Genomic DNA, 22449 nt, shown 5'->3' on the forward strand with positions numbered 1-22449 from the left:
GACTACATCGTACTAGCAATTGTTGTGCTAGTGACTTACCACATCTGCAGTAGGTCTCAGGCAACAAGTCTAACATGGGACTAGAGCAAGAGAGTGATGGGCTCTGCTGCAGGAAAACCCATAGATCACCCAAGTCTATGCGCACTGGCCACAGGCACGGCGTGCATAAAAAGTAGTGTTATCAGCTGAGTGCGCTCACAAAGCAGGACAAACAGGGACACTGCACCTGAGGCAGAGGGAATACCGTAACATTCCGCATGAGTGCTCCTACAGAACACTGAGAAAATCCTAATATAGTACTTCAAAATATTCTCATAGCAGCCACAGTCAAATTTCTATTAGATTATATGTTACTTGTTAATGTTACTTTGATACTATACCTCATAAACATCTGTAACAAATGGTTTACTGACATGTCCATATAATATTTGTCTATAAAGAGTCCTTACGTTGAATCTAGTGCAGTGCCGTCCATGAGCGTTGCATTATAGTGATACTTCAGATAGTCCCCATTCTTGCTCAGTATAGTACAGTTGCTTGGCTTAAACTGTGATATGATGCTGACAGAGTCATCTGGGTTGTGGAAATCAATGATGTGGATATCAAACACCAACACTGCAGATCCTGGAATCTTTCCTTTGACAACAAGAGTAGCAATATTGTAAATGATCTTTACATTAAAATAGATGCTTTTCCAAATGTCAGTAAAATTGCATGTTTATTTTATTTATGTACACTGTACTCAGGCGAAATACCATAGAAACAGACAGAGTCAGAAACCAGCATTACAGGGAGCATGAAGTGTTACATGCTAACTCCATTATTCAGTTGTGTTATTTAACAGTTACATGTGCAGAATTTTTATTCGGTCTTTAACTGTTTTCTCTCTTTTTAATATGTCCATGTGCTATTTTTCTATGTATTAGTTTATTCTGAATCTATAAGAGCAAAGGTTCTTAAACACGGCCCTCAAGGCACCCCAACGGTCCAGGTTTTTAGTATATCCATGGCCCAGCACAGATGGTTAAAACAAATTGACCAATGTACTAATTAAGTCACCTATGGCCAAGCATGGAAATACTTATAACCTGGACCGTTGAGGACCGCGTTTGAGAACCTCTGTCTTAGAGGGTTGATAGCACTTACCTGCCCTATCGCTCTTGCCAACTTCTACAGTTTGATATTGCCAGTCATTTTCCTAGGACCACCATCCTCCATAACATCATAAGCCTGAAGTCACTGAGGTATAACAGACTAGTCCACATATATTTTGTAAATCCAGTGCAGAGGGCTGAGTGCCGAGCACAGACTCCTCCCTAAGTTGGCAGTTGGCAAGCGCTACAGGAGAGGTTAACATTATATAAACTCTACTAGAGAACTGTTTTGCACATATTGCCACTAAAAAAAAGAAAGTGAAGTTATCCTTTAAATAGTATGTCCGCTTATGCACAAATCTTCCATAAAAGGTACCCTCATGCAGAAAATTGGTAATGGTCCCTTCCTATGGCCATGTTTACCTTATAATCATATCATTATATTAAAGAAGACAGAGGTCACAGTAGTGAACAAATCTGCTATGTGAAGAGAACACAGATATCTAAAAAGGAGTCGCACTCGCACACATGTCCACAGCCCAATGGATAACAAAATGGCTGTGATCTTCTGCAAGCTCACTTCTACTTCAATGACAAATGACAGGAACTGAAGCAGATTACAAATTTCAATCACATTTGAAATCCCCCTTCCTAAAAATATAAAATCTGGAGTCTTATTAAAATGGGCGTTAGTACACCCGACCTGTACTCGTATGCCCTGGCAGTGTAGTGGGGTCACTGCTCGGTGACAGTGTCCACGCCAGCGTCGCAGTCCGTCTCCCTAAACCGTGACAGGAATGTGATTTAATGGCGGTTCCCACCTGGGGCATCCTCTTACCTCCTCCCCGTAGCTGCCACGCGAACCAGGAGAGCATCTGCGACCGTGTGCCTAAATCGGAGCGTCTCCGCTGCAAGTACCTAGGAACAGGCCGCGGGAGTATGCAACGCCGCTTGGGAGGTGATGGAGCCACAGCACTGAATGTCACAGTGACATATCAGCACTGCGGCCCTTTAAGTCTGCCCAGTACAGCCCCCCTGTTAAGTGACCTGCTGCTGCAGGCACCAACTCGAAACTGAGCTCCAGTGCCTGGAGGCAGGGTTTATAGAGGAGGCCCCAATGCATCCTGGGACAGCCTAAAGCTTTAGCCTGTTGGTGCCTCTGGATCAAGATCCACTCTACACCCCGATGTTTCCCTGTGGAACACAACGTACCATGCTGCACAAATATAAAATCTGCCACATGGTTTTCAGCTAGTACAAATGGGGGTAAAATGGTGGACACCTTCTAAAAAAAGCATTTTTCAACATGTGATACGTGTACCCCCAGGAGTAGGTACGTTGATGTGCAATGGTAATTGCAAGAAAAAAGTGATATTGGACCCCTGGCGCACTGTAATAGTAGATGCTATTTCTTACTCCTATTACTAAATAATGGAGTCAACATGTGCTGATTATCACACAACACTAGCAATATTTATTAAAACACAATCCCCAGCTGGGAATGGACAATGGTATTAAAACAAACAGGTAATAAAACAAATATACAGAAATGCGGTGAATGGAAGGGAACCCAGTGCTTTCATAAAGTGCTTTCCGTGCTCAAAGTCCTTCTTAAATTGAGGAAAAATCTCTCACCATATTGCATAGCCGCGGTGGGCTAGCTTTAAAGAGATAGCTGGGGTCCTAGGCTGAATTGCCCAGCACCACCGCAGCAGGCGTATCAGCTTACAGTCACCGGTTCCCGAATCACCACCAACCAACTTTGAGAAAGGCCAATACAAGACCGAAACGCGTTAATTGGATAAGGACAGACGTGGTGGTGATTCGGGAACCGGTGACTGTAAGCCGATACGCCTGCTGCCGTGGTGCTGGGCAATTCAGCCTAGGACCTCAGCTATCTCTTTAAAGCTAGCCCACCGCGGCTATGCAATATGGTGAGAGATTTTTCCTCAATTTAAGAAGGACTTTGAGCACGGAAAGCACTTTATGAAAGCACTGGGTTCCCTTCCATTCACCGCATTTCTGTATATTTGTTTTATTACCTGTTTGTTTTAATACCATTGTCCATTCCCAGCTGGGGATTGTGTTTTAATAAATATTGCTAGTGTTGTGTGATAATCAGCACATGTTGACTCCATTATTTAGTAATAGGAGTAAGAAATAGCATCTACTATTACAGTGCGCCAGGGGTCCAATATCACTTTTTTCTTGTATCTACTGCTGGAGATTTGTGTTTGTCTCCTTTGTTTTTGGACCTGGGCAGCACTCTATTACTTACTGCGCTCATTTGAAAGTACTACCATTTTGTTGTTTACGTGCAATGGTAATTGAAAAAACATCTCTAATCGTGGTTTGCTATCCATCTGAAGTGCTCTCATTGGAGCAGATGTACTAATCCTTGGAGACTGATAAACCACAATCAGCTTTTAACTGCCATGTTACAGGCTGTGTTTGAAAAATGACAAGAGCTGATTGGTTGTTAGTTTATCTCTCTCCACTTTATCACTCTAAAAGGCCTAGTACATCTGCCACATTCTCCCTTGACCTCTTAAGAGCGTGGAGGGTGAATTGCAGGCTTTCAAATACTAGGGCACAGTTGTAGGTGTTGCTTCACTGTAGTTTGTACACTTTGTACTCCTCCAACTCTGCGCCAATGCTTCAAGTCTTCATCCAGCTGCTAGTCGCACCATCTATACAGGGCTCACCTACAATGGAGATCAGCTCCCTACTAGAGAGAGGTGGCATCGGTATGATATATTTTACCGCTATTGTTACATGCTTTGCAGTGGCATATACTGTAACCATTGACTGTTAACCATACTTGTGCAGTGGACAAACATAGCTTGCACTTGAACAAAGGAGCTCTGCTATGGACACGCTGTATGCAGCGACATTACCAATGTTTGCCATCCTATCCTAAAGTGACTTTTTGATGACCACCCCAGCTGGACACACAGCTGAAACATTCACCGCAGACACTTCAGCACCACCCAGTGTGATAGTGCACAAGGCAAGGTTCATTTGCTTCATTTGTCACACTGCAGTATCTGTACAGGAATGAGAGAGGAAACCTGCAGGTGTGAAACTATGCCTTCTTGAGATGGTATTTCTACTGCCACTTCAGTGAGTTACATCATCTGAGTATAAAAATTACAAAAACAAATAAAGAAAGGTAAAAAACAAACAAAAAAAAACACCCAGGCAGGAGTTGTAACCCAACTTACACAACCCTTCCATTCATAGGGCGAGATTCAAATGGTGCCGCCCCCTCCCGCCCGGGATCACACCCGCCAGCAGCTATTCAAATGTTGCTGCCAACTGGTGCAACATCAGCATTTCAGCTCGCTACCCCCGAAGGTGGTGAGCTGAAAAGCTCGAAAAGTGACCTGGTTTGGGCGCCCAAACGGGACTTTTCACGTTGTGCCAAATAGTTTACTCGGGACAACTATGGGCGCGGTCAGTGTGAAAACGGGGGACATTTGTATATCGCCCCCTGCGATCTCCCGTCAAAGCTCCCCAGAGGTAAACAAGGATCAATTAAACAAAAAGTTGGAAAAATATACTGTATTAGTCATTTTATGATGACCACAAAGGATTTCTTAAACTCATTTTATCCTCCCAGCACCTGAATCACTCCTAATAATTTTTCATTGTAGAACCAGTTGAATTGGAAACACACTGCAATTGTATTCAGAGAATGTTTGTAAAATGAAATGTGTTGCAATGACTCAAAATAAGTATAACATCAGATTGTTGATCTGTAAATATAGAGGGAAGTACTGACAGGTTTAACAGACACCTTTTGTATGTTTCCATGCCCTGGATTTAAAATAAGATGCATATAGCAACAATAGTGGTAAGTACAGTGAACAATAAATCACTATAAGAGCCATAGAATCAGTACTCAGCAGCAGTGATGAGGCAACCTGCTTAGTAAAGGGATACAGAGCAGGGAGGCACTCTTCCTGCTCTGCAACACTTTGCTGTCTGCTGTTGCTGCTGGCTGCCGCTGCACCTGCCACACTGTATGACAGGCAGAAGCCGGCAGCTTGAAGCGCCCTCTCAATCAAGGCCTGAGAATGGGGTGGAGCTAGATGTGACTAAGGGGGCAGAGCTACATGGGATTGAGGGGACTGAGCTACACGGGACCAGGCCAGGACTGCTGTACTGTATGTCACAGGATGAGCTGCTATTACGTAAGTGGAGGGAAAGAGAGTAAGAGGTATGTGTGTGCCTGAGGCACTACCACTGTGGGCATTATGTGCGTAAGCAGCACTACTACTGTGGCCATTGTGTGTTTAAGTGGCACTACTGTGGCATTATGTGTACAAGCAGTGCTACTACTGTGGCATTATGTGCATAAGTGGCACTACTACTGTGTGCATTAAGTGTATAGGTGGCGCTACTACTGGGGGCATTATGTATAAGGGGCATTATTACTGATGGCATTATGTATATAAGGCGCTACTACTGGGAGCATTATGTGTGTAAGCTGCACTACTACTGTGGTCATTATAGGCCTAAGCTGCACTACTACTGTGGGCCATTTTATATGTAAGATAGACTACTACTGTGGGCATTATGTACAAGGGGCGCTACTACTGTAGGCATTATGTGTATAAGTGCACTGTGGGCATTATGTGTATAAGGGATGCTACTACTGTGGGCATTATGTGTATAAGTTGCGCTACTACGGTTTGCATTGTGTGTGTAAGTGGTACTACTGTGAGTACTACCTCTCCCTTCATACTCCCTCCCGTTCTGTACTTTAGCACCATGGGGAAGTCCCAAAGCTCCCAAACGGGTGGCAGAGTGCTGACACGCCTGTAACACCGCCTGACCAAACTGAAGGACCTCCTTGGCCAAGGTGTTGAACCGATAAAATTTCACAAAAATGTTCCCAGACCAAGTAGCAGCTCGGCACAACTGTAAGGCAGTGACACCACGGGCAGCCGCCCAGGAAGAGCCCACAGACCTCGTTGAGTGGGCCTGAATAGACGTCAGCAAAGGCAGAGCCACCGAAGTATAGGCCTGTTGAATGGTCAACCTGAGCCAACGAGCAATGGATTGCTTGGAAGCCGGACGTTCAATCTTGGTGGCATCATAAAGGACAAACAACGAATCAGATTTCCGATGACGAGCCGTCCTCGTTACATAAATCTTCAGAGCCCTCACCACATCTAAGGACTCTGGCCCAATGGAATCGTCAGACAACACCAGAACCACAATGGGTTGATTGACATGAAAAGCTGAAACCACGTTTGGTAAAAACTAAGGACGGGTCCTGAGTTCCGCCCTGTCTTCATGAAAAATCAACACAACTTGCAGACGCCAATGCCAATAACATCACTGTTTTCCAGGTGAGAAATTTTAACTCCAGCGTATGCAAGGGTTCAAACCAGTCCGATTGAAGAAAGGACAAAACCAAATTGAGATCCCACGAAGCTGTGGGAAGTACAAAAGGTGGTTGCATATGAAGAACTCCTTTTAGAAAAGTTTGTACTTCCGGCAACATGGAAAGTTGTTTCTGGAAGAAAATAGAGAGCACCGAAATCTGGACTTTGATGGAGCCTAAACGTAGGCCCATATCCACTCCCGCTTGGAGGAAAAGTAGAAAACGACCAGTTCTAAATTCCACGGAGACACCTTTCTACTTTCACATCAGGAAACATAGTTCTTCCAGATACGATGATAATGGTTTGATGTCACCATCTTCCTGGCTTGGACCATGGTGCAAATAACCCGGGAGGGAAGACCCTTTTTTGTTAGAATCTCCCTCTCAACTTCCAAGCCGTGAAACCTATCCGCTGTAAGTCTGGATAGACGAACGGACCTTGTTGAAGAAGATCGTTTTGGAGCAGTAGAGGCCAGGGATCCTCCAGAGCCATGGTTAGGAGGTCCGAATACCACACCCGTCAACGCCAATCCGGGGCAATTAGACTTGCTTGAGCGCTTTCCCTTCTTAGTCTTTTTAGAACCCTTGGGATTTGCGGTAGAGGAGGGAACAGGTACACAAACTGGTACGTCCATGGTGTTGTCAGCGCGTCCACTGCTACAGCCTGCGGATCCCTTGTTCTGGAACAGTAATGGCATAGCTTCTTGTTGAGACGAGAAGCCATCAGATCTATCTGCGGACAGCCCCACCGGTGAATCAGCTGTTGAAACACCTGGGGATGTAGGCCCCATTCCCTCGGATGGAGGTCGTACCTGCTGAGGAAGTCCGCTTCCCAGTTGTCCACGGGTTTAGAGACTTCAGGTTTAAGATGGGTCACACCGAACCGTCTGGTTTTGGAACAACAAAAAGACTGGAGTAAAAACCCATATTGTGTAACGGAGGAGGTACAGGAACCACCACCCCTGTCCGCAAAAGTTTTTGAATGGCCTCATGCAAGGTAACTTTTGCTGCGGGCAAAACTGGTAAGCCCGATTTGAAAAATCTGTGAGGAGGAAGTGCTTGAAATTCCAGCTGGTATCCTTGGGAAATGAGGTCCCTCACTCAAAGATCCCGGTAGGACTTCGCCCACACGTTGGCGAAGTGTTGAAGGTGAGCACCTACCTAAAAATCGCCTTGCTGCTGGGGCCAACCATCGCGCTTCAGGGGATCCGGTGGTCTGGTCCAGGGAGGCAGCAGCTGCAGGTTTATGGGACTTACCACGAGATCCTCTTGGAGTGGTGGAGATGCCCCAGCCTCTGCCTCTGAACCTCGTCACATGAAAGGACTGCAAGGAGGGTCCTAGAAGAACGTCTAGCATATGGCGCAGCCGACGGCAGATAGGTAGACTTACCCTCCGTTGCCTGGGAGATCCATTTATTTAATTCGTCCACAAACAAGGCATCACCTGTAAAGGGAAGATTTTCTACACCCTTTTTGGAATCAGCGTCCGCTTCTGCGTGCCGAAACAGCCATAGCAGTATTGCGGCCATTTATCTTACACAATTCCTTTATAGCCTCGCTCATAAAATTAGCAGCATCCTGTATGTGTTGTAGCAGAGTAATGACCTCATCCTGGGGCAAAGAGTCTAAACCAGGGGTGGGGAACTTGTGGCCCTCCAGCTGTTGTTAAACTACACATACCAGCAAGCCTTGCTACAGTTTTGTTATTTGGCCATACTAAAACTGTTGCAGGGCATGCTGGGATGTGTAGTTCAACAACAGCTAGAGGACCGAAGGTTCCCCATCCCTGGTCTAAACCTTCAATAACAGAATCAGGCCACTTTACCATTGCCCTGGAAATCCACCCACAAACTATTGTGGGGCGCTGTGCCACACCCGCTGCCGTATAAATTGCCTTGAAAGTGGTCTCAATTTTATGGTCAGCTGGTTCTTTTAGGTATATAGCCCCTGGTACCGGCAGTACCAATTTCTTAGACGGTCTGGACACAGATGTATCGACCGACGGGGGTTTTTCCCAGACCTTCCTGGGGAAAGGTAGTTAAAACCATCTGAGGAATTTTAAATTTCTTATCCGGGTTTAACCATGCTTCCCTGGCCAGGGAGTTTAATTCTTTAGACACAGGAAAAGTTGCTGAGGTCTTTGGTCTAACATGAAAGTACAACTCCTCATCCGGTTCTGACTCCTGATATGGGATGTGAAGAACCTTTCTAACAGCAAAAATGAGGCCCTCCACCCCTGGGGACAGAAAGCTGCCCTCATCCATATCATCATCATCCACATCAGGCTGATCAGAATCAGTATCAGACTGGAGCACCTGTGGCAGTGAACTTTATGTGAAACCGAGAGAGGGGGCTGAGAAGCCTTTCTGGTATCTGCTGCTTTGGCCATAGAATCAATAGACTGCTTCAACACCTGTCTCTCCTTTTTAGCTGCAGCTAATTCTGAATTGACATTCTGAATCATGCATTTAAAATTGTCTAACCAGTCACGTGCCTGTGCCCCTGTGGAGATAAAGAGCATTGTTCACACATGAGGGACCCCGCTGATGAAGGGGTAGAGTTACAAGCAGCACACATAACCATGTCCACAGACATATTGACACAAGTGAAAATACAGCGCAGCTCACTGAAAATGCCTCCACACAGACCCTAAAGAGGTCCTGGAGTGACGCTGAGGAAACGGAGACCAGCACACAAACACAGCCCCAATGTGTGAATATAAGTGTATATCTAATATAAGTGCAGCGGCGCTGCTGGTGGAGAGCCCCTGGTACCAGGACAGAAGTCTGTAACAGTGTGGGTCCCCGGAGGAGCAGCGTACATGCAGCCTTGATCCGCAGCAGCCAGGAAATGGCGCCTTCCCGCCTCTGGTCCCGGTCCGGGAAGCCCCGCCCCTTGCAATGGTGCGTGTTCCCTGTGATATGAATTATTTATACTGGCTCCGTTATACATAGTAAAAATCTGACAGCGCACACAAAGCCTTTCCTGACAGTAAGCACTGCTGAGGAGGGCCAGTTCTGTCCGCGGTGGGCACCGTAGCTCGTGGCCTGTGACCGCAGCGCAACCTGCCGTCAACTGCACCGGGAACCCGCTAACCAGGACCCCGGTGTAACACTCACCGCACCTTGAACTTCGACATCTGATAGAGGATTGCGGCAAGCTGCCAGCGTGGGCACACATACGAACGATGTGTGATCAGCACCCCAGGAGCTCAGTGTCCTGTCAGCTGGGATTACGAACCATTAACCCTCAGGAAACATGCACCCATGCATTAACCCTGATTCGGTCCCCCCTCTAAGTCCCACGAAGCAAGTAGCCTGGTTGCCAACCAGGGCTACCTGAAAATAACTAACTCAAATAAAAAAATAAAGGAAACTTCTGGTGCTGCAGAGAAATGCACCCGGCTCCTTGGGCACATTTTTCTAAACTGAGTCTGGTAGGAGGGGCATAGAGAGGAGGAGCCAGCACACACATACACACACTAAATGTTTTAAAGTGCCAGGCTCCAGTGGACCCAATCTATACCTCATGGTAAAAAAGTACAGAACCCCAGTATCCACTAGGACGTTAGAGAAATGTAATAATAATAATAATAATAAGGGGCGCTACTACTGTGGGCATTATGTCTATAAGTGCACTGTGGCATTATGCGTATAAGGGATGCTACTACTGTGGGCATTATGTGTATAAGTGGCACTACTGTGAGCATTATGTATAAAGCGAGCAACTACTGCGAGCATTATGTGTAAGGGGCAATACTGTGTGGTGTAACAAATATAAGGGGTACTACTGTGTAGTGTATTGTCAATAAGGAGCACTACTATGTGGTGTAATATGAATCAAGGGCACTACGTGCAATGTAATATGAAGAACATTGTGCTACTGTGTGGCGTAATTTGAAATAGGGGTACTATTGTGTGGCCACGCCCTTTTCTTGTTTCTTTATTTTTTTCAGAGCGAGCCCTAGGTGCCCTGTGTCACTTAGTAAAGTGTGGGAAGACTCAAATCTACAGGTTGCAGAAGGGCACTGAACACCGGCCCTGCTCAGCAGTACAGGCTTTAGCACCAGATGGACCAGACATGTCAGTCTGTATCCTGGGTCCAGTGACCTGTAAACTAAAAATAATTAAAAATCTTTTGAGCATTGACTTGAAGATTTTATTTCATAGTTGCTAAAGATGTAGGCTACTTCAACTTAGTGAAACAAGGGAGATACAGGTCTCTGCACAGTACTGTACCATTTTATTGTCAACTTCTCTCCCAGGTACATACATTAACAAATGTGCTAATAAGGTCTGTGTCATCCTGTGTTATCACATCAACCACAATATATAATGCCAGATATAGATCGTATTACTGCTAGTATAAATAGGTAGCACTGCACAGTGTTGTACTTGCGCTGAAAGTTATCTCTCTGCAATGGTTTAAAAAATAAAAATATTGTGCTTTTATTAAGCTAATTTGGTCATGGAACTGTAATAAAAAAAACCTGCCAATCTTGATCCACAATAGATCATATTTGTATTAAGATGGAGATTGATGTCAAATGTGATCAGTTAAGGCATGTGTGGTGTCATTTATCAACAGTACTTTTATTAGGATATGGACATATATCACCAACCTGTCCCCTCTTCACCATAGGCAAGATGTGGTGGGATTTTCACCTGCCGCCTTTCTCCCATGCACACTCCCAGCAAGCCTTCATCCATTCCAGCAATCACATAACCCTTTCCGATGTATGTGTTATAGGTGTGGTTTCGAGAGTAACTAATATCAGAGAGATATTTCATTAGCTTTAAAGAAATGTTTAACTATATAATTTAAATGAGCAGAAAAATACAGACCATCATACGTAGTACAGTGTCTAACAACCAGTGATTTTATTAACATGACAATAGGGTAGATGTGTCAAGCCTTGGAGAAATAAAGTGGATATCTTCTCCACTGTACCTCTCTCCGAGGCTTGATACATCTCCCCAAATGTCTTTTGTGACACAAAACATTTTACTTATGTCATAAGAGTCAGTTTCATGCAAGATGGATAATTATTTAAAAAAATACAAAAAGGGACACATATCAACACTTAGAGGTATATTCAATTAGGGTCGAAAACTGCCGTCTGTCGAAAAGACGGCAGTTTTCGACTTTTTAAGGTCGAATCGTGATTCGACCTATTCAATCCCAGCTGGGTTTTTATTGACAAGTCTGGGAATTCGACTTGTCGAATTGTACGTGAATCAGCGGTATAGCTGCCGATTCACGTACTTTTGAGGGAAACAGGGCCAAATTCGAAAGGATTTGGCCCCGTTTCCGACCATCTCAGTCCGACATAAAAAAATGTCAGACTGAGATGAGGGACCTTACAGGAGGAGAGGGGGGAGAGCCGCGGGGAGACGTGGGACAGACGCGGACATACAGGGGAGAGCAGCACTACAGCACAGCGCTGCAGCAATATGTCTCACAGCCTCTCCTCCGCTCACAGGTCTCATCTCAATTCAACATTTTTTTAAAGTCGAATTGAGATGGGATTGAATAGGGGTTGTCTGATCCATTCCGACAAATGCATGTCGGAATGGATCCGAAACTAATTGAATATACCCCTTATGTGATAACTTGCGAGATGCAGCCAGGGCCACAATCCCAGTAGGTTAGCCTGTGTTTTTGGAGCAACAATAGTTTAAAAGGCAAACCCAGGTAATAAAGAACATTGCTACTTTTCCTCTGGCATCGGGAGTGTTAGTAATTACCTTGCATGCACCACTATAGACATAGCAGCCAGTGCTATTAACATACAAGCGTTTACTAGATAATAATGTCATTTTGGTCACAACATTTCTGGCATGAATAGAAATTGAGACTATATATAAACCCTGTGTTATCATTATTGCTCATGTTCCAGATGATTAACTTTTATTTTTACATGTACTATTGAAGTCAAACTATTCTTGACATGTCATTCATGTAGTAAAAAATTAGGGTAAATTAGCTCAACTACCTAATTCAACTATTTCAATAATATAAAAATGAATATCTGTAAACCTTGAGTCGAAGAAGGTGCCATCCAGTAGTGTTCCATTATAATGGTATCGGACGTAGTCACCGACCTGAGTTTTCCTCTCACAGTTTTCTGGTACATACTGGACCTCAATGGTGACGCCATCTTTTGGGTTGTGCAAATCCAATAAAACTACATCAAAGACGAGAGATGCCTGGGAGGGAACATCTTTACCTAAAACAGCATAAAGAAGAAAATACAGACTATGTTATATCATTTTTCAAATGAATGACGCATGTCACTAGTTCCTGTCATCTCATGAATTCATGCTCAATTGACAAAATGGCTGCCTTCACTTAAGATGTGCGGTGACCTTCTGTTTACTTCAATTTCATATGCCTGATTCAGCCAGTACAATCACTGCTTCCACTGTGTATAGAGGATAGATACACTTAAAGAATTAGATAATAAGTAAGGTTTCATAAATTCTAGTTACTGTATTTTGATCTTGAGCAAGGCAGTGTGACAGCTGCCATTTTAGCCTTACGGGCAGGAGGGGGGAGTTCCTCCTGACACAAAAAAAGTATCTTGGATACATTTCTTGAGTCAGTAACACCTAAAATGTCCTTTAATTTCTTGTAAGAAAGACATCTAATCAATTTAGAAATTCTTACACACACAAGAATCAATGCACTACTAATGAAATATAATTAGAATCTCATAGGTCCCTTCATCGTAAATACATATAATAGAGTTTAATTATTCTCGCTAAAGATAATCTCCTCGTATGAGGTGCTACTCAGAGGCAGAACTCTGGGAGGCAACGGAGTCAACTGCCGCCGGGCTCCTGCTTTGAAGGGGGGCACTTCACCTTCGGTTCTGTGTGTTCAGCGACATTAATCAATTAAGTTAATTGACAGCAGCCGGTATCTCTTCTGTAGTCGACTTCCCCACTAGCCACTACACCTTACAAATCACACCCTCTTTATTATAGATACACTGGAAGCAGACACCTTACTGATGAAGCTATTTGCTCCTGTAAAGGAAGCATGAGAATTCTAACTATATGAAGTTATTTCTCTGACAATTACAAATAACTTCATATAGTTAGAATTCTCATACTTCCTATGCAAGAGCAGATATCTTCATCAGTAAGGTGCATGCTTCCAGTGTAAAAGGTTGTGGGTTCTAATCCTGGATATGACACTTGCAAATTAATTGTCAGAAAATAATCAGCATTATGAGTGACTGAGCAGATCTATGTAGTGTGTGGCTGGACCCCTACAAAGATCTGCCTAGTTGCAACGGTTTTGTAGTATCTTCATATAGTTAGAATCTGCAGGCTTGCTATGCAGGAGCAAATAAAGACAGATAGATAGATAGATAGATAGATAGATAGATAGATAGATAGATAGATAGATAGATAGAGGTATATATATATATGGGGGGGGGGGGGGGGGGTCACCAATAATTTTCTTGCCTCCAGACAACTGGGACAAACTTACGCCACTGGTGCTACTCACTGCTTTTTAACAGACATAAATCACACAAAGAAGGACAAAGAAAGCTATTTTGTGGATGCACTTGGACCAAATAACAATATAAAAGTCAAATATTTATTGATATGTATTAAAATTCTGAATGTGCAAATGTCACAAGAAATGGTGAAGTATTAAAATGCAGTGGGAAAAAAATTTAAGAAAAGGGTGTATTAAAATTCTTATAAAAGACCTGCTGTCCTTTCTTACTGCCTAAGTATCAGTTATTTATTAGTATATATGAACTAATTTGTCTTGTTAGAAATCTATAGAACGTATTTTATAATGCAATCCTCTAGAGCAGACATGTCGAACTCATGCGGCCCACAATGCATACTTTTGCGGCCCAAATTTACTTCTTATAAAACAATGGAGAGGGGACCGCACAGTGATATAGGAGCAGAGGCGTAACTAGGGTTTTTGGAGCCCAGGACAAGATGTAAAAAAACATAGCAAAAGAAGCATGTGTGGCGAAAAAAAAATGGGCGTGTCCACACACCGGAAGGGGTGTGGCCACTGAAAATGGCCCACAGTGCCAGTTACATTGCCCCACAGTGCCAGATACAATGCCCCACAGTGCCAGTTACATTGCCCCACAGGGCCAGATACATTGCCCCACAGGGCCAGATACATTGCCCCACAGGGCCAGATACATTGCCCCACAGTCCCACAGTGCCAGATACAATGCCCCACAGTGCCAGATACAATGCCCCACAGTGCCAGTTACATTGCCCCACAGTGCCAGATACAATGCCCCACAGTGCCAGTTACATTGCCCCACAGTGCCAGATACAATGCCCCACAGTGCCAGATACAATGCCCCACAGTGCCAGATACAATGCCCCACAGTGCCCGTTACATTGCCCCACAGTGCCAGATACAATGCAGCACAGTGCCAGTTACATTGCCCCCCAGTGCCAGATACAATGCCCCACAGTGCCGGATACATGCCCCACAGTGCCAGTTACATTGCCCCACAGTGCCAGATACATGCCCCACAGTGCCAGTTACATTGCCCCACAGGGCCAGATACATTGCCCCACAGTGCCAGATACATTGCCCCACAGTGCCAGATACATTGCCCCACAGTGCCAGATACAATGCCCCACAGTGCCAGTTACATTGCCCCACAGTGCCAGATACAATGCCCCACAGTGCCAGTTACATTGCCCCACAGTGCCAGATACAATGCCCCCCAGTGCCAGTTACATTGCCCCCCAGTGCCAGATACAATGCCCCACAGTGCCGGATACATGCCCCACAGTGCCAGTTACATTGCCCCACAGTGCCAGATACAGGGGCCCCCAGTGCCAGATACAATGCCCCCCAGTGCCAGATACAATGCCCCACAGTGCCAGTTACATTGCCCCACAGTGCCAGATACAATGCCCCACAGTGCCAGTTACATTGCCCCACAGTGCCAGATACAATGCCCCCCAGTGCCAGTTACATTGCCCCCCAGTGCCAGATACAATGCCCCACAGTGCCGGATACATGCCCCACAGTGCCAGTTACATTGCCCCACAGTGCCAGATACAGGGGCCCCCAGTGCCAGATACAATGCCCCCCAGTGCCAGATACAATGCCCCACAGTGCCGGATACATGCCCCACAGTGCCGGATACATGTCCCACAGTGCCAGTTACATTGCCCCACAGTGCCAGATACATGCCCCACAGTGCCAGTTACATTGCCCCACAGTGCCAGTTACATTGCCCCACAGTGCCAATTGCATTGCCCCCCAGTGCCAGATACAATGTCCCACAGTGCCGGATACCTGCCCCACAGTGCCAGTTACATTTCCCCACAGTGCCAGATACAATGCCCCACAGTGCCAGATACATGCCCCACAGTGCCAGTTACATTGTCCCACAGTGCCAGATACAATGCCCCACAGTGCTAGTTACATTGCCCCACAGTGCCAGTTACATTGCCCCACTGTGCCAGTTACATACCTCACTGTGCCAGATACATGCCCCACACTGTGCATGATACATGCCGCACTGTGCCAGTTACATGCCCCACTGTGCCAGTTACATGCCCCACTGTGCCAGTTACATGCCCCACTGTGCCAGTTACATGCCCCACTGTGCCAGTTACATGCCCCACTGTGCTCTCTCTCTCCCCCCCGGTCACTTACAGAGTCACCGGCGCCGCTTGTTCTATGTGAGGGGAGGAGAGCGCCTCTCCTTCCCCTCGCCTCTCCAGGACAGGTCTCCGGCGGCTGTGTGGCGCCTGTTCGCTAGCCAATCAGAGCTCGCGGACCGGCAGCCAATCAGGAGCCGGTCCGCAAGCTCTGACTGGCTAACGCCGCCGGAGGCCGGACACAGCAGCGCTGCTGGCAGCGCTCCTAGGGCTTTCAGTGGCGGTGAGGGGAGGGAGAGACGGTGCGCTCTCCTCCCCTCACATTTCGGCTTTCGGCGTGACGGGGGCGAGTGGGGCATGATGCCCTGGCCGCCGGCGGCGCCCCCCTCTCCTGGGCCTGCCAAGGCGCCCAGGTCACGTGCCCCACTCGCCCTACCCTAGATACGCCTCTGTATATGAGAGGGAATAACACAGCTCCCAGCACACACTAATATGTGGTATTAATATATAGAGGAGAGGGGACCGCACAGTGATATATGAGGGGGAATAGCACAGCTCCCAGCACACACTATTACAGTTGTTTTCTTCCCAATACTTGACATCTCTTTGATTATTCTTTATTGTTGGTTTTTCAACTAAACCTTTCAAAATTGCATATAAGAATTTTCTTTTTCTTGTGGCCCACTCATGACTTGACTATTTGACCCGGGCGGGATTTTGAGTTTGAAATGCCTGCTATAGAGACTTATCAGTGCTATGTGCAAAGAGTTTTAGGCAGGTGTGGAAAAAATGCTGCAAAGAAAAGACAGAAGGATTTAAGCAAGCCTACAACCACATAAGATCTATGGCTATCTCTCCAAGATGTCTGGAACAACCTCCCTGCTGAGTTCCTTCAGAAACTGTGTGCAAGTGTACCTAGAAGAACTGATGCTGTTTTGAAGGTAAAAGGTGTTCACACCAAATATTGATTTGATTTAGATTTCTCTTCTGTTTATTCACTTTGCATTTTGTTAATTGATAAGAATAACACTTCTATTTTTTAAAGCATTCTTACTTTGCAGCATTTTTTCCACACCTGCCTAAAACTTTTGCAGAGTACTGTATATACATACAATTCCAAGGTGGCTTTGATTTTTTCAAATAAGGTACATTACCATCATGGATTATTTCAATGTTTCAGAACTGTTTTATTCAGTTCTTACAGCAGAATATAAATTAACAAAACTGACATCTTACCTTAAATTGATTCAAACACCCAAAAGTGAACATTGCATCCAGTCTGAATGCAGGTGTGTAAAACATAAATGACAAAAAGACTAGTTCCCACATAAACCCCCAGTTATAATGACTTCAGTGTTTATGACCTAGGAGCCCTTCTGCGCATGTGCGGCTGTCTGCCAGCACATATGAGAGCCTTAGGGGACACCGGGAGGGATCAGGTTGGATCCTTCCAAGGGGACATGGCGAAGAGAAGACGTAGGCTTCTATTAGGCAACAACATCTATAGATGCCTATACTTGCCTATTGAGTCCAAGCTCTGTAAACATTCGCTTTCCGGCGCTTAATGCTTTTGCAGAATGCAGTCAAACCTCTAAAAACGCCATTTTCGGAGGTTTGGACACGTTTCTGACTTTGCAGCATACAGAATGAAATGTCAAACACATTCTGAAAACTTAACTATACAAATTTAACTTGGGGTCAATTGATGATTTCACTGTGAACATGATTGTAGACATTGCACTGATGAAATCTGGTTGGTTCTTACCATCCCCATCTTCTCCATATGCCAGACGTGGAGGAACTGTGATTATACGTTTTTCCCCAACACACATTCCTAGGAGACCAGCATCCATTCCAGGAATCAACCAGCCAATTCCCACATAGGTGTCATAAGTTTTCATACGATTGTGACTAAGAAGAAAAATAAAAATAAGAATTTACTTACCGATAATTCTATTTCTCGTAGTCCGTAGTGGATGCTGGGAACTCCGTAAGGACCATGGGGAATAGCGGCTCCGCAGGAGACTGGGCACAAAAGTAAAAGCTTTAGGACTACCTGGTGTGCACTGGCTCCTCCCCCTATGACCCTCCTCCAAGCCTCAGTTAGGATACTGTGCCCGGACGAGCGTACACAATAAGGAAGGATTTTGAATCCCGGGTAAGACTCATACCAGCCACACCAATCACACCGTACAACCTGTGATCTGAACCCAGTTAACAGCATGATAACAGAGGAGCCTCTGAAAAGATGGCTCACAACAATAATAACCCGATTTTTGTAACAATAACTATGTACAAGTATTGCAGACCATCCACACTTGGGATGGGCGCCCAGCATCCACTACGGACTACGAGAAATAGAATTATCGGTAAGTAAATTCTTATTTTCTCTGACGTCCTAGTGGATGCTGGGAACTCCGTAAGGACCATGGGGATTATACCAAAGCTCCCAAACGGGCGGGAGAGTGCCGATGACTCTGCAGCACCGAATGAGAGAACTCCAGGTCCTCCTCAGCCAGGGTATCAAATTTGTAGAATTTAGCAAACGTGTTTGCCCCTGACCAAGTAGCTGCTCGGCAAAGTTGTAAAGCCGAGACCCCTCGGGCAGCCGCCCAAGATGAGCCCACTTTCCTTGTGGAATGGGCTTTTACAGATTTTGGCTGTGGCAGGCCTGCCACAGAATGTGCAAGCTGAATTGTACTACAAATCCAACGAGCAATAGTCTGCTTAGAAGCAGGAGCACCCAGCTTGTTGGGTGCATACAGGATAAACAGCGAGTCAGATTTTCTGACTCCAGCCGTCCTGGAAACATATATTTTCAGGGCCCTGACTACGTCCAGCAACTTGGAGTCCTCCAAGTCCCTAGTAGCCGCAGGTACCACAATAGGCTGGTTCAAGTGAAACGCTGAAACCACCTTAGGGAGAAATTGAGGACGAGTCCTCAATTCTGCCCTGTCCGTATGAAAAATTAGGTAAGGGCTTTTATAGGATAAAGCCGCCAATTCTGAGACACGCCTGGCTGAAGCCAGGGCTAACAGCATTACCACTTTCCATGTGAGATATTTTAAGTCCACAGTGGTGAGTGGTTCAAACCAATGTGATTTTAGGAACCCCAAAACTACATTGAGATCCCAAGGTGCCACTGGAGGCACAAAAGGAGGCTGTATATGCAGTACCCCTTTGACAAACGTCTGAACTTCAGGAACTGAAGCCAGTTCTTTCTGGAAGAAAATCGACAGGGCCGAAATTTGAACCTTAATGGACCCTAATTTTAGGCCCATAGACAGTCCTGTTTGCAGGAAATGCAGGAAACGACCCAGTTGAAATTCCTCTGTAGGGGCCTTCCTGGCCTCACACCACGCAACATATTTACGCCAAATACGGTGATAATGTTGCACGGTTACATCCTTCCTGGCTTTGATCAGGGTAGGGATGACTTCATCCGGAATGCCTTTTTCCTTCAGGATCCGGCGTTCAACCGCCATGCCGTCAAACGCAGCCGCGGTAAGTCTTGGAACAGACAGGGTCCCTGCTGGAGCAGGTCCTTTCTTAGAGGTAGAGGCCACGGGTCCTCCGTGAGCATCTCTTGAAGTTCCGGGTACCAAGTCCTTCTTGGCCAATCCGGAGCCACGAGTATAGTCCTTACTCCTCTCCTTCTTATGATTCTCAGTACCTTGGGTATGAGAGGCAGAGGAGGGAAAACATACACTGCCTGGTACACCCACGGTGTTACCAGAGCGTCCACAGCTATTGCCTGAGGGTCCCTTGACCTGGCGCAATATCTGTCTAGTTTTTTGTTGAGGCGGGACGCCATCATGTCCACCTTTGGTTTTTCCCAACGGTTCACAATCATGTGGAAGACTTCTGGGTGAAGTCCCCACTCCCCCGGGTGGAGGTCGTGTCTGCTGAGGAAGTCTGCTTCCTAGTTGTCCACTCCCGGAATGAACACTGCTGACAGTACTATCACATGATTTTCCGCCCAGCGAAGAATCCTTGCAACTTCTGCCATTGCCCTCCTGCTTCTTGTGCCGCCCTGTCTGTTTATGTGGGCGACTGCCGTGATGTTGTCCGACTGGATCAACACCAGCTGACCCTGAAGCAGAGGCCTTGCTTGACTTAGGGCATTGTAAATGGCCCTTAGTTCCAGGATATTTATGTGAAATGACGTTTCCATGCTTGACCACAAGCCCTGGAAATTTCTTCCCTGTGTGACTGCTCCCCAGCCTCTCAGGCTGGCATCCGTGGTCACCAGGACAGAGTCCTGAATGCCGAATCTGCGGCCCTCTAGAAGATGAGCACTCTGCAACCACCACAGGAGAGACACCCTTGTCCTTGGAGACAGGGTTATCCGCTGATGCATCTGAAGATGCGATCCGGACCATTTGTCCAGCAGATCCCACTGAAAAGTTCTTGCGTGGAATCTGCCGAATGGAATCGCTTCGTAAGAAGCCACCATTTTTCCCAGGACCCTTGTGCATTGATGCACTGACACTTGGCCTGGTTTTAGGAGGTTCCTGACTAGCTCGGATAACTCCCTGGCTTTCTCCTCCAGGAGAAACACCTTTTTCTGTACTGTGTCCAGAATCATCCCTAGGAACAGCAGACGTGTCGTCGGAATCAGCTGCGATTTTGGAATATTTAGAATCCACCCGTGCTGTCGTAGTACTACTTGAGATAGTGCTACTCCGACCTCTAACTGTTCCCTGGACCTTGCCCTTATCAGGAGATCGTCCAAGTAAGGGATAATTAAGACGCCTTTTCTTCGAAGAAGAATCATCATTTCGGCCATTACCTTGGTAAAGACCCGGGGTGCCGTGGACAATCCAAACGGCAGCGTCTGAAACTGATAGTGACAGTTCTGTACCACAAACCTGAGGTACCCTTGGTGAGAAGGGCAAATTGGGACATGGAGGTAAGCATCCTTGATGTCCAGAGACACCATATAGTCCCCTTCTTCCAGGTTCGCTATCACTGCTCTGAGTGACTCCATCTTGAATTTGAACCTTTGTATGTAAGTGTTCAAGGATTTCAGATTTAAAATAGGTCTTACCGAGCCGTCCGGCTTCGGTACCACAAACAGCGTGGAATAATACCCCTTTCCCTGTTGTAGGAGGGGTACCTTGATTATCACCTGCTGGGAATACAGCTTGTGAATGGCTTCCAATACCGCCTCCCTGTCGGAGGGAGACGTTGGTAAAGCAGACTTCAGGAACCGGCGAGGGGGAGACGTCTCGAATTCCAATTTGTACCCCTGAGATACTACCTGCAGGATCCAGGGGTCCACTTGCGAGTGAGCCCACTGCGCGCTGAAATTCTTGAGACGACCCCCCACCGTACCTGAGTCCGCTTGTAAAACCCCAGCGTCATGCGGAGGACTTGGCAGAAGCGGGGGAGGGCTTCTGTTCCTGGTAAGAGGCTGCCTGCTGCAGTCTTTTTCCCCTTCCTCTGCCCCGGGGCAGATATGAGTGGCCTTTTGCCCGCTTGCCCTTATGGGGACGAAAGGACTGAGCCTGAAAAGACGGTGTCTTTTTCTGCTGAGAGGTGACCTGGGGTAAAAAGGTGGATTTCCCAGCCGTTGCCGTGGCCACCAGGTCCGATAGACCGACCCCAAATAACTCCTCCCCTTTATACGGCAATACTTCCATATGCCGTTTGGAATCCGCATCACCTGACCACTGTCGCGTCCATAACCCTCTTCTGGCAGAAATGGACAGCGCACTTACTCTTGATGCCAGAGTGCAAATATCCCTCTGTGCATCTCGCATATATAGAAATGCATCCTTTAAATGCTCTATAGTCAATAATATACTGTCCCTGTCCAGGGTATCAATATTTTCAGTCAGGGAATCCGACCAAGCCAGCCCAGCACTGCACATCCAGGCTGAGGCGATTGCTGGTCGCAGTATAACACCAGTATGTGTGTATATACTTTTTAGGATATTTTCCAGCTTCCTATCAGCTGGCTCCTTGAGGGCGGCCGTATCAGGAGACGGTAACGCCACTTGTTTTGATAAGCGTGTGAGCGCCTTATCTACCCTAGGGGGTGTTTCCCAACGCGCCCTAACCTCTGGCGGGAAAGGGTATAATGCCAATAATTTTTTAGAAATTAGCAGTTTTTTATCGGGGGAAACCCACGCTTTATCACACACCTCATTTAATTCATCTGATTCAGGAAAAACTACGGGTAGTTTTTTCACACCCCACATAATACCCTTTTTTGTGGTACTTGTAGTATCAGAAATGTTCAAAACCTCCTTCATTGCCGTGATCATGTAACGTGTGGCCCTACTGGAAAATACGTTTGTTTCCTCACCGTCGACACTGGAGTCAGTGTCCGTGTCTG

The 22449-nt window shown here is 46.1% G+C and overlaps 1 protein-coding gene across 3 annotated transcripts in view; it reads right to left on the reverse strand.

The window, feature by feature from the left end:
• The window catches only part of FKBP9 (FKBP prolyl isomerase 9), a 144229-nt gene that overhangs the window by 43155 nt on the left and 78625 nt on the right, over positions 1-22449 (reverse strand). For all 3 annotated transcript variants that reach the window (XM_063922549.1, XM_063922551.1, XM_063922548.1), the window contains exons 4-7: positions 17872-18017; positions 12529-12718; positions 11111-11256; positions 450-636 (exon numbers count right to left, since the gene is read on the reverse strand). In XM_063922549.1, coding sequence (XP_063778619.1) covers positions 450-636; positions 11111-11256; positions 12529-12718; positions 17872-18017 — 669 coding nt within the window. The remainder of the gene's footprint in view (positions 1-449; positions 637-11110; positions 11257-12528; positions 12719-17871; positions 18018-22449) is intronic.

Source organism: Pseudophryne corroboree, chromosome 5 (genome assembly GCF_028390025.1).
Source record: "Pseudophryne corroboree isolate aPseCor3 chromosome 5, aPseCor3.hap2, whole genome shotgun sequence".
Classification (NCBI taxonomy): domain Eukaryota; kingdom Metazoa; phylum Chordata; class Amphibia; order Anura; family Myobatrachidae; genus Pseudophryne; species Pseudophryne corroboree.